We start from the raw sequence: 12,172 nt of genomic DNA, 5'->3' as shown, positions 1-12,172 counted from the left end.
GAGAGAGAGAGAGAGAGTGCGAGTGCGAGTGAGAGAGAAAAAAACCACTCTGAAATCAGTTTCGTTTCCTCTGAACAGAAGTGGCTTCTGGGTTCTGCCGTGGAGGGTGGAGCAAACCTGTAAGATGGGAAGCAGAAAACTGCAGCCAGCTGAGAGAGAGAGAGAGAGAGAGAGAGAGAGAGAGAGAGTTTGTTTTTTGGAAGACAAGTGTTTTTAGAGATGAGTTTCACAGAGGGCAACCAGACACACTGTGTGTTTTCTCCTAGTAGAGAATTCACGCTGAAGAAAGTGTGCGGGGTGCGCGGGGCCAGTGTGAAAAAAATCGAGTGAGGCGGGGCTCTCAGGGAAGGTTTTAAACTTACTAGCTCAACGTTTTACAATACACTTATTCAGGACTTATTACTACAGTTTTAGTGAAAATGTGTTATGGTCAATTCTGTCCAAAACTGACAAAGCACTGGAATCCTGACTTGTGAAATGTCATAGTAATTACAATGACTTAAATACAGTCTCTCTAATGGTCCTATGCCTCCACAAATCAGTGATAGAAATTAGTGAAATGTATGCTGTTATGGAAAAAAAGTCTTAAGATCTTAATATGCTCTTAATTTAATATGATAAGTAAGTATTGTCATAACATTGTAAAAAATAGACTAGACCTGGAGTAAAATTTAAGCATTAAATAGGTTATGTGGTAGGGCCAGTCTCACTATATTTCTTACTCTAAGAGTATAGCAATAAGAATAGAGGGGAGAAATCGCTCAATTATATTTTCACATGATTATATAATGGCCAGTTTTGGCATCCTCAGTTCTGTCACATTTTTTCTTAAGATGATACAAAGCTAATCAGGAAACGCCTTGGACTATAAAAACCTAACGAACAGATTCTCATTAACTTTTTCTCTTAGCACAAAACAAGGGAGGAAACAATCACACATATAAAAGAATAATCAGTCAGATGACATCGCTGTAATTGTATCATGGCGATCTTTTGTAGTGGCAATCATGTTTCAAGAGGTGTATACTGCTGACTAGGCCATCTTCAGCCACCAGAGGGCGGCATAGAACAAATATCAGAGGCAATCAGTCACACCAGTCATCCGGCCTACTTAAAAACAAATCACGGTGTCCTGATGCTCAGTGTTCTGGCAAAAGACAAAGCTGAATTTAGGTGGAGCCCTCAAGGGCCGTCTGTTGGGTCTCCTTTCTTCCTTCTCTCTACAGTCTTGAGTTGAACGTACTTTCTCTTGGTTGGAAAATACGTTTGAGCAGTTTAAGCTTTCCTTCTGCTCCCCCTGTTTGAGACTCTGTGCTGCCTTGCTGGTGTGCTGATAGCACGCAGGTCTGGTCACCTTGAGGGTGCTGGTTCCTCCCCCACCTTTGGCCCTCCCCTTTTGGGAGGATCCTCCAATCATTCCCCAGGCCAGGCAGGTGTGAGCTCCCCCATGGGCCTGGTGTTTTCATTCCTTTTTGTTTTTTTTCTCAAGCTCTCCAGCTGCCCTTAACCTTACTCTCTGCACCCGCTGATGGCTCACTAAGTTTTACCCCAGTCCCATGTATATAGGAACCAGAGTTCTAACACAGCTCAAGGTAGTTCACCCTGTTACAGTATTCAACTTTCCAGATAATTAAACATTCTCTGGGTGACAAAGTAGCCGATGGCATTTTCTTACATATTGACATTTTCTGTGAAATAATTCACCTCAACAGAAATGTTGACCACAACATTAAAAATTATTATAAAGAAACAGGACTTGTCAGATTATGTAGTAGCAGTGGGAATGTTTGCTGTTGGATGCAGCCCTAATCCACAGAGATGAGACCCTGGAGGAGCTCAAAGGTCCCTCACATCCTGCAGTCTGACTTCCTGTGGTTATCTTCATTTCATACTTCATGAAGCACCTGCTAGAAATTCTGCAATGAAGAGTCAGGAGACTGTGCTCATCCTTAGATTCTAGATGTTTATTTGTGCAAGTGAACAAACTTAGGGTCACTTTTTTTCTTAACATTTCTGTTTCTTAACATTTCTGTTAAGAAATATTTCTGTTTCTTAACAGAAACAGAAAATGCATCACATTAGAGGATTTTGGTACGGTGCATCACATTAGAGGATTCTGGCTCATAATGAAAGAATCAATACATTTAAATGTTATATGCAGTGGATTGTGATTGAGATTAAAGAGCCACTGAGGACGTAGGTGTCAGAACCAGTTAGAGTTGTGCTCATGAAACACTACTAATGGAGCACAGACTTTGATTACCTACCACCTTGATTTTCTGCAAACAGTTTACTGTGATTGCTGTTAACCATAACTCTACTGTACTTCTAATGCATAAAAACCCAGTGCTTTCACAGTGACACAGCGTAAAGATCTCGATCTCTATCTATCTATCTATCTATCTATCTATCTATCTATCTATCTATCTATCTATCTATCTATCTATCTATCTATCTATCTATCTATCTATCTATCTATCTATCTATCTATCTATCTATCTCTCTCTCTCTCTCTCTCTCTCTCTCTCTCTCTCTCTCTCCATTTGATGTAACAACTTCTGCTCCCTTTCTTACATCACAAAGTCCATGTAAAAATAGCCGAACATGAGGGATCTAAGCATTATCTAATTTGGAGAGAGGTTACGGATGAGAAATGTGAGTTTTCCAAAAGTTCTCTGATATATTGTGTGATCTGTGCTCTAAGATAGATTAAAGTGTTGTTATGATGGAAAGTCAGAAAAAAGATTACATAATTGAAACAAAATAAATACTTAGACACTTGTAATCGTGCTCAATATTTTATAGGCTGTTAACGTCAGGGCACACTCATTTAATTAAGATGTCAAAACATTTTATATTAATATACTACAGTAAAACATGATCAATAATACATTCACCATCCACTTTATTAGAATTACCTCCCTTGCATGTATAGTCACTGAATATTATGCACACTTTTCTTATATGTAGATTTATAGGTGTAGTTATAGACTCATTATCTGTTGTCATGTACAATCTGTTAGTCACTGCAGGAATATTATGTTTTGGGATGGCTAACACATACAGATGGACTACATCTTCAAGGGTTTTTTACATATGAATGTTTATAATAAGGCAACTGACAAGTATACAGCAAATCAGCCAAATGAAGCATTTTGTGAGACTGACCTGGTTATTGAAACCATAAGAATGGTTTATCAAAACGTTCAAAGGTGTGTCTGAAGCCATGATCACGGGAGATATAACAACTCTCACAGAAGTCAAAGTCAAAACAGCTTTGACACTTATACCTTGGACCCCGAATGGGTTTCATTTGACAGCCATCACACCTACATATATAAAAACACAACAAATGGTAAAAGGGCAAAACCCTTCCCTGAAATAATAATGTATCTGCTGTATCATACACGTAGGCTAACATGCATACCTGATTCCATGATGTATAGTAGGCCTCGGGTTCAGCTCAGATTTGGGCTTCATTTTCACCTCATTTTCAGCCTTAGTTTGGAACGGAGAAACTTCAGGGAGATAACCTGAGATGTGGAGCAAAGACCTGATTCAGTTTCTGTCATTAAATACTTATTTTATTCAGGCTAAACTTTGCAAGAGCCTCTTTGACCCACTCCTCTTTCAGTCTGAATGATTGTTAAATCTTTTTTTCAAATGCAACGATTGCACACACATTTGAAATTTCATGTATTTCACACAATATTTTATGATTACTATGTTTTATTGGTTATAATAATTAGAGTGTAATCGAGTTTTAGGGCCAGTTTTTCAGATCAAGACTAGCTCTAAACCTAGACTCAAAATGACTTCCAGTGGAGAATCTAGCCATCACAAGTTATTCCAAGACTAAAATTAAGTTAATCACTAGCTGGACGGCAGTATAGGCAGCATTCATCCTGCTTTGGTAGATCTCCCTGTTCACTCCCTTTTAGTTCTTACACTCCGATTGGCTGAAATTCTGTGCACAGCAGGGCAAGACAGCTCATTTATCATTGAGTCTCTCTTGTCATCCAGCACAGAAGTATACTAGCTGATTGAACTAACATAGTTTATACACCTTCATAAGGTATTGTCTTCACCTTCTGCATGAGACTAGTGAATGCTTTTGACAGGCATCATAAATCATGTAATAATAAATTACTTATGGAAATAAAATGTATGAATTTCTAAAATCTCTTGGACTATAAACTAATTAAACTTTTGGATTTGACTCCAAGATTTCATACAGTTCAAATTTCTACAAACTCAGAGAACAAAGGTTCTACTTCAGACCGCATTAAATCAGATTTATAAATAACAGAACATATTTTAATATCTGTACAACTTTATAAATTGTATGAGTGAGCAAGTAAAATACATTATGTTTCATAGCAGAACAGCTCCTCTTACCATCTGAAAGGATGGTCTTGATTTCCTCCTCATATAGACCTTCTAGTTGCTCTTTCAGATCAGAGAGGGATTTACTCACTTTATCAAATGAGACATGTTGAATAACAGTGAATATAAAGGAGTCATCATTCACAGGAGGGTCACAGAGAGAATGAAAACTCTGAAACAAACAACCATAACAGAAAGAGCCATGTCTGCAAGAGTGAAGAATCATCACAGATGAAATCACACCAAAGGTCCTTTTTTAGACTAGTATATTAATTATTGCTTTGATGAACCTCTGGGAAAAGGCATTTGAGCTTGTGTAAATAGAATCAGTGATTGTTACCTGGAGGAAGTGGGTGTCATCCTCTGTGTGAGAGAGCTGCTCCAGCTCAGTGTCTCTCCTCTTAAGATCTGCAATCTCCTGCTCCAGTTTCTCCTGGAGTTCTCCGGCTCGACTCAGTTCAGTCTTCTCCTTAGCTCTGATCATCTCTGTCAGCTCAGAGCGCATTTTCTCAATGGAGTGGATCAGCTCAGTAAATATTCTCTCGCTGTCCTCCAGGGCTGCCTGTGCAGAGCACTGTTAGGAGACACAGACACCAGATGGTACACTTAAGGCTGAACTATTATTCTGCCTTGGATTTTTACTATTGATGGGCGAAGTGAGTGAAACAGTGTTGAACACGCTGAATCATTTAGAATCCTTTCATTCAAAAGAGTGGTTTCAAAACAGCTTAAAGCACATCCACACTATCCACACATAATTGGTGAAGACCCCTACAGTGAGAGCTGTATGTGTTTCTGCTGCCTCTGGATTCAGTGACTGAAGTTGTTCATCAATCCTTGGTGGAATCTCTTAGATTGAAATCCTATCTTATCTACATTACTTGCAATAAAATACGACTAGTACCAAAAACATGTGTTTGAGGACAAATCTCAGGCACAAGTCCCAGGTCAACCTTATGAATTCATATCCCGAAAGCTTCAAAAAGGCAAGAATTACTGTATTTCTGTTGGTACCTGCTGAGGAAGCATTTGTAAGGTTGAGAGAAAGAGCAACATTCATTGTCTGATTTACTGGTAAATTACAACTTCCACACATTCCCATTCACACAATCGATTATATTATTGTATTATTTTTATTGTGCCATGTCTCCATTAGTTAAGGAATATTTAACTTATCAGTTGGCTCCATGTGCAGGACACTTTCAGTTGAACAGTCAAGTGTGAAACCCAGGTTTCAAGCGCAGCAACAGTTTGAATCTATTTATTCCATTCTGCTCAAATGATTGTGATTCGGAGTCACCGTCACTGATTTTTCCCTTAGATTCCACATTGTCCACCATGTGGCCGTGTACATTTCTAAAGTGTCTTACAGCACTCTCTGCTCAATACTCACCTTAAGAGTGTTCACAGCCTGCTTCAACTCCTGCACCTCATTCTCCTTCTCCTGGATTCTCTGCTGGAATTCTGTTTGCATCTCCTTTAGTTGAGTCTTAAAGAAAAATGGTAATTAGATGAATAAAAATAATTATCATCATTTATATTAGGCTTTACATTTTTAGTCTAACATATGCTTTATACAGTAAGAATTAAAACAAAGTTTACAGGATCGAGCATATTTAATAAAATCCCATTAAAACAAATCAAGAAAAATAGAATGAAATCAAATAGCTAATCAACATGTAGTCTAGGCCAAACAACCAGTTCCAAACCAGACTTAAAAATACCCAGAGTTTGCATTCCTATTTTCAGGAACACTATTCCACAGGTTAGGACAGGACTATCAAAGTCCGTTATTGGAGGCCTGTGGTCCAGGAAAGTTTAACGATTGCTGTGCTCAAACACACCTGCTAAACCTGCTGTGCTCAAAATCACACCTGCAAATGACTGATCATTAAACCATACTGCACTCTGGCCGTTTCACACCAGGGTTTGACACCACAGTAATACATGAACTATTAGTTAAACTCCCCTGATTTAACTCATCAATCAATTGCCTGGTTTAGTATGTGTGTAGCTGTTGGGCCCCTGAGCAAGGCCCTTAACCCTCAATTGCTCAAGTTGTATTCAGTCATAATTGTAAGTCGCTTTGGATAAAAAAGTGTCAGCTAAATGCCATAAATAAATGTGTGTCTCAAAGGAGCAATCGTTAATTTGGTGGAGTCCAGCCCTCCAGGACTGCATTTTGTCACTCCTGGTTCAGGAGCTATCTAAGAAAAACCATCTTCCAAGTATGTTGCCAGCATACTTAGCAGTAGCACTGCCCAGCTGAGCAAAGGTTGTACAATGCGCTATAATGCTTCAGGAGATGTTAGAGCCAGGCCATTAAAGGCTTTTACCATTAAAAGCAAGACTTTATAGTCAATGTGGAACTTAAAAGGCAGTCAATGTAAATGGCAAAAGACCAAGGTAGTAATAAATAAGACTCAAAGAATAAAAACAGTTTGAAATTAACAGAAATAAAACCAGGAAACAAAGAACAAACAGCAGGTAGAAGCGTAAAAAAAAACAACTAGACTTTGCAAAGATGAAAGAAAGAATCTATACACAGGAAATATAATCCCAGGCTGATGAGGGTTAAATAACATAAAGGTGAAATTAATAATCAGATCCCAGTGTGAAACATAAGAGGCAGAGAACACTCCCCTTGACCTAGTTTAGCTTAGACACCACCATGGCAAGCCATTGAGTGTTGAGTGATGAGTGTTTACTGGTTATAGAGGGCAGAAGGACACATTTATTTACCACTCCTTACTCACAGGAGTGCCCCTTTATTAGCCATTTCAAAATCATTCCCGCAAATTCCAGAACTGAATTGACTTATAAATGACTATTGAAACTTATCGTAAAAAACAAAACAAAACCAAATAAACAGAATGACTTAGTAAATAAAGATTTATATTTCTCACCTGTTTGTCAGTTCTCTCCTCTGCAGCTGAGACTGTATGATGACCTTTGTGTTGGTCCATCATACACAAATAACAGATGCAACTCTGGTCAGTATGGCAGTATAGCTCAATCAGTTTGCCATGTTGAGAGCAGATCTTCTCTTGAAGTTTTGCAGAGGCTTTAATCAGCTTGTGCTTTTTGAAGGCCGGAGACTGATAGTGAGGTTTGATATGAGTTTTACAGTAAGAAGTCAAACATACCAGACAGGATTTGATGGCTTTGCATTTTTTCCCAGTGCAGGAATCGCATTTGACCTCTCCAGGTCTGGCGTAACAGTGAGCAGGAGAAGCAGGGTGGAGTTCAGTCTTCTTCAGTTTCTCCACCACTTCAGCCAGCATGTTGTTCCTGCGTAGAACAGGTCTTGGAGAGAAAGTCTCTCTGCACTGTGGACAGCTGTAGACTCCCCTCTGATCACCCTGATCCCAGCAGTCATTAATACACACCATACAGAAACTGTGTCCACATGGAATAGCTGCTGGATCCTTCAATAGATCCAAACAGATTGGACAGCTGAACTGATCCTGATCAACTGAAATACTGGCCTCTGCCATTTTCCTACACGTCTACACTGAGAGAGAGAGAGAGAGAGAGAGAGAGAGAGAGAGAGAGAGAGAGAGAGAGAGAGAGAGAGAGAGAGAGAGTGCGAGTGCGAGAGAAAAAAAACACTCTGAAATCAGTTTCGTTTCCTCTGAACAGAAGTGGCTTCCGGGTTCTGCCGTGGAGGGTGGAGCAAAGCTGTAAGATGGGAAGCAGAAAACTGCAGCCAGCTGAGAGAGAGAGAGAGAGAGAGAGAGAGAGAGAGTTTGGTTTATTCGTCACATACATAGTCATACACAGTATAACTCGCAGTGAAATGGTTGAGAGTGCTCTGTCCAAACTGAGGAAAAGAAAACAGGGGTGCATAGAGAAATATAGATATTATATATATGTGAAATATATATATATATATATATATGCAAAGAGAAATATATATATTCTATGTACAAAATATATTAACAATGTATGTACAATATATGTGTATTATGATTATATACACAATGTACAATGTATATGGTTGTGTATATATGTACACAATCTACAGAATGTACAGATCCATTTTGTAGAATAACATATTTACAGTTGTTGTGTTACAAGGTAATTGAATATATATATATATATATATATATATATATATATATATATATATATATATATATATATATAATGTTATGTTACATGGTGGTGGTGGTCCCCACAGTTTATCAGTTTCCCTGATTCAGGGCCCAAATGGGCTGTGGGAAGAAGCTCTTCTTCAGTCTCTCTATCTTGGTTTTCAGGGAGCGAAAGCTCCTCCCTGACCTCGACAGAGAGAAGAGTCTATTGTTGGGATGGGTGGGGTCCTTCACAATCCTCCTGGCCTTGGTCTGGCACCACTTGTAGTAGATGGTCTGCAGGTCAGGAAGTTCCATGTGAGTGATGCGCTCTGCTGAGCGCACTACCATTTGGAGTGCTTGTCTGTCCTGCTTGGTGCTATTCCCAAACCAGACTGTGATGTTCCCCGTGAGGATGCTCTCGATAGTGCAAGTGTAGAAGTTCCGCAGTACCTTGGAGGGCAGTCTGAAGTCTCTTAGGCGTCTCAGGTGGTAAAGACGCTCACGAGCCTTCTTTGCCAGGGAGCTGGTATGGCAGGACCAGGACAGGTCCTGCGAGATATGAACACCAAGGTACCTTAAACTATCTACTCTCTCCACCGTGGTTCCACTGATACTCACAGGTTGGTAGTGCCGCTCCTGCTTCTTGCTGCAATCCACGATCAGCTCCTTTGTCTTACTGACGTTTAGGAGGAGATTATTTTCCTGGCACCAGTTTTCCAGGTGTTTAATCTCCTCCAGGTAGGCCCTCTCGTCGTTGTCCGAGATCAGACCCATGACAACGGTGTCGTCAGCAAACTTGACAATGATGTTAGAGCTGGAAGTGGCTGTGCAGTCGTAGGTGTACAGTGAGTAGAGCAGGGGGCTTAGGACACAACCCTGAGGAGCTCCAGTGCTGAGGGTGAGGGTGGATGAGGCGCAGTTGCCCACCCGTACTGATTGTGGTCTGTCTGTTAGGAAGTTGGAGATCCAGTCGCACAGGGATGTATGCAGTCCTAGATCTCCCAACTTAGTAGTGAGTAGGGAGGGAATGATAGTGTTAAATGCTGAACTGTAGTCGACAAACAGCATTTTAGCATAATTTCCCCTCCCTTCGTCCAGGTGAGTCAGTGTGGTGTGGAGCAGATGTGCAATTGCATCATCAGTGGAGCGGTTGTGGCGGTATGCAAACTGCAGTGGGTCCATGGAGGCTGGCAGTGAAGATGTGATGAAGTCTCTGACTAGCTTTTCAAAGCACTTCATCACGACTGATGTGAGGGCAACAGGGCTTTAGTCATTGAGGTTGGAGGGTCAAGGTTTCTTTGGGACGGGGACGATGGTGGATCGCTTGAAGCTGGACGGGACGATACCGAGCGTCAAAGAGAGAGAGAGAGAGAGAGAGGGTTTGTTTTTTGGAAGACAAGTGTTTTTAGAGATGAGTTTCACAGAGGGCAACCAGACACACTGTGTGTTTTCTCCTAGTAGAGAATTCACGCTGAAGAAAGTGTGCGGGGTGCGCGGGGCCAGTGTGAAAAAAATCGAGTGAGGCGGGGCTCTCAGGGAAGGTTTTAAATTTACTAGCTCAACATTTTACAATACACTTATTCAGGACTTATTACTACAGTTTTAGTGAAAATGTGTTATGGTCAATTCTGTCCAAAACTGACAAAGCACTGGAATCCTGACTTGTGAAATGTCATAGTAATTACAATGACTTAAATACAGTCTCTCTAATGGTCCTATGCCTCCACAAATCAGTGATAGAAATTAGTGAAATGTATGCTGTTATGGAAAAAAAGTCTTAAGATCTTAATATGCTCTTAATTTAATATGATAAGTAAGTATTGTCATAACATTGTAAAAAATACACCAGACCTGGAGTAAAATTTAAGCATTAAATAGGTTATGTGGTAGGGCCAGTCTCGCTATATTTCTTACTCTAAGAGTATAGCAATAAGAATAGAGGGGAGAAATCGCTCAATTATATTTTTACATGATTATATAATGGCCAGTTTTGGCATCCTCAGTTCTGCCACATTTTTTCTTAAACCTGATAAGATGATACAAAGCTAATCAGGAAACGCCTTGGACTATAAAAACCTAACAGAACAGATTCTCATTAACTTTTAACCTCACATCCTGCAGTCTGACTTCCTGTGGTTATCTTCATTTCATACTTCATGAAGCACCTGTTAGAAATTCTGCAATGAAGAGTCAGGAGACTGTGCTGATCCTCAGATTCTAGATGTTTATTTGTGCTCAATTATATTTTTACATGATTATATAATGGCCAGTTTTGGCATCCTCAGCATGTTGTTCCTGCGTAGAACAGGTCTTGGAGTGAAAGTCTCTCTGCACTGTGGACAGCTGTAGACTCCCCTCTGATCACCCTGATCCCAGCAGTCATTAATACACACCATACAGAAACTGTGTCCACATGGAATAGCTGCTGGATTCTTCAGTAGATCCAAACAGATTGGACAGCTGAACTGGTCCTGATCTACTGAAATACTGGCCTCTGCCATTTTTCTGCAATCAGTACTGAAAGAGATCAGTACTGTGAGATTAGTTTTGTGTACTCTGAACTGAGTAGAAGTGTCCTTCTAGTTCTATACTTGCATAAAAGTCACTAAAACAAAAGAGGGAGGAGTGCATATCGACACTGTCACACAATAGTGCAAAAAAATGTGCCTTGCGGACACACGTCCTGATCTCAGAAAAGGACTAGTGCACCCAATATGTACTGCTTAATTTGGTACATCGTTGGTACTAAGTGCTGTATATGGTCTTTGTATCCCAGTCAGTGCCTAGTCCTGTCTGTGGTCCTGCACTCTGTACCCTCAGATCAGCTGCACACATTATTTCAGCATCTACTCCAGCATCCCTTATGGTAGCATTATTCATCCCAGAGCTTTGGCTCTCCAGGAAGTACAGTTTACCCCTTGCTTACCTAAACCAACAAGACAACACTGAATACCTGCTACAGGCTCCTGCGGGTATGGCTAGAGCAAAAAATGTGGACTATCTGGTATGCCCTGAGGACTCGGTGTAAAAACAAATCCTGCTCTCAAAAATGAGCTAGTACAACCTATAGGTCCTGCTTAATTCGGTAGCTCTTTATCATGAATAAAAGATTCATTCATAAGATAACATCATCTTCTTATATTTTTCTCAGGCTAAATACAGTTCTAGGTTGGCATGCATACAAGAGTCTACATTTACCACTCCTTTACATTTGAGACCTTTACACTGGAAAATTCTTCTTTAAATACAATGTTATCAAAGGCATTTACAGTTATTAAAATGGTATCTAAAATGGTGTATAAAGTATCATACACAGACTTGTGGATTATTTTATGTTTTATGAATAAGTTACCAAGCTCACCTAAGACTGTTCATGTGTCTGAGTCACCATTCATAGTCCATTCATCACCAGTGCAACCATTGAGTCTCATGTTCTCTGATGTTTAATCAGGTCTTGACTGGAATACCTCTGTGTCTCCTGACTTATTATGCAGTGTCCCAACAGAGACGAAACATTAACAACTGTACAGGATAAAGCATGTATAAAGCACACAAAGACTGGCAAGTTAGACTGGGACAGGACTGGCCTGTGAGGGTCTCTACAATAAATCAATCCCTCTGCTCTCTGCTTCAGGCAAAAGATTTTCAACAGGGTTCTGTCATAATCAGTGTGCTCTTCCTTTACACACTCATAAAAACAGAAATAA

The 12,172-nt window shown here is 40.1% G+C and overlaps 1 protein-coding gene across 1 annotated transcript; it reads right to left on the bottom strand.

Annotated features, from left to right (window-relative positions):
• Nucleotides 1-2,472: 2,472 nt before the first annotated feature.
• Nucleotides 2,473-7,953, bottom strand: LOC113568256 (E3 ubiquitin/ISG15 ligase TRIM25-like). The gene is made up of 6 exons (XM_026996445.2): nucleotides 7,293-7,953; nucleotides 5,780-5,875; nucleotides 4,727-4,960; nucleotides 4,399-4,558; nucleotides 3,428-3,533; nucleotides 2,473-3,329 (listed from the first exon to the last, which is right to left on the bottom strand). The coding sequence occupies exons 1-6, from the start codon at nucleotides 7,881-7,883 to the stop codon at nucleotides 3,173-3,175; spliced, it is 1,344 nt and encodes a 447-aa protein (XP_026852246.2). The 5' UTR covers nucleotides 7,884-7,953; the 3' UTR covers nucleotides 2,473-3,172.
• Nucleotides 7,954-12,172: the final 4,219 nt, after the last annotated feature.

Source organism: Electrophorus electricus, chromosome 8, assembly GCF_013358815.1.
Source record: "Electrophorus electricus isolate fEleEle1 chromosome 8, fEleEle1.pri, whole genome shotgun sequence".
NCBI classification, from domain to species: Eukaryota; Metazoa; Chordata; class Actinopteri; order Gymnotiformes; family Gymnotidae; genus Electrophorus; species Electrophorus electricus.
This window is presented reverse-complemented; position numbering and strand designations above follow the sequence as displayed.

Coding starts and splice junctions, on each gene's coding strand:
- LOC113568256 (XM_026996445.2), bottom strand. CDS start 7,883: ATGGCAGAGGCCAGTATTTCAGTTGATCAGGATCAGTTCAGCTGTCCA. Junction 4,961..5,779: donor AGGCTGTGAACACTCTTAAG/GTGAGTATTGAG, acceptor GTCTCCTAACAG/TGCTCTGCACAGGCAGCCCT. Junction 3,534..4,398: donor CAAGACCATCCTTTCAGATG/GTAAGAGGAGCT, acceptor TCCACATCTCAG/GTTATCTCCCTGAAGTTTCT.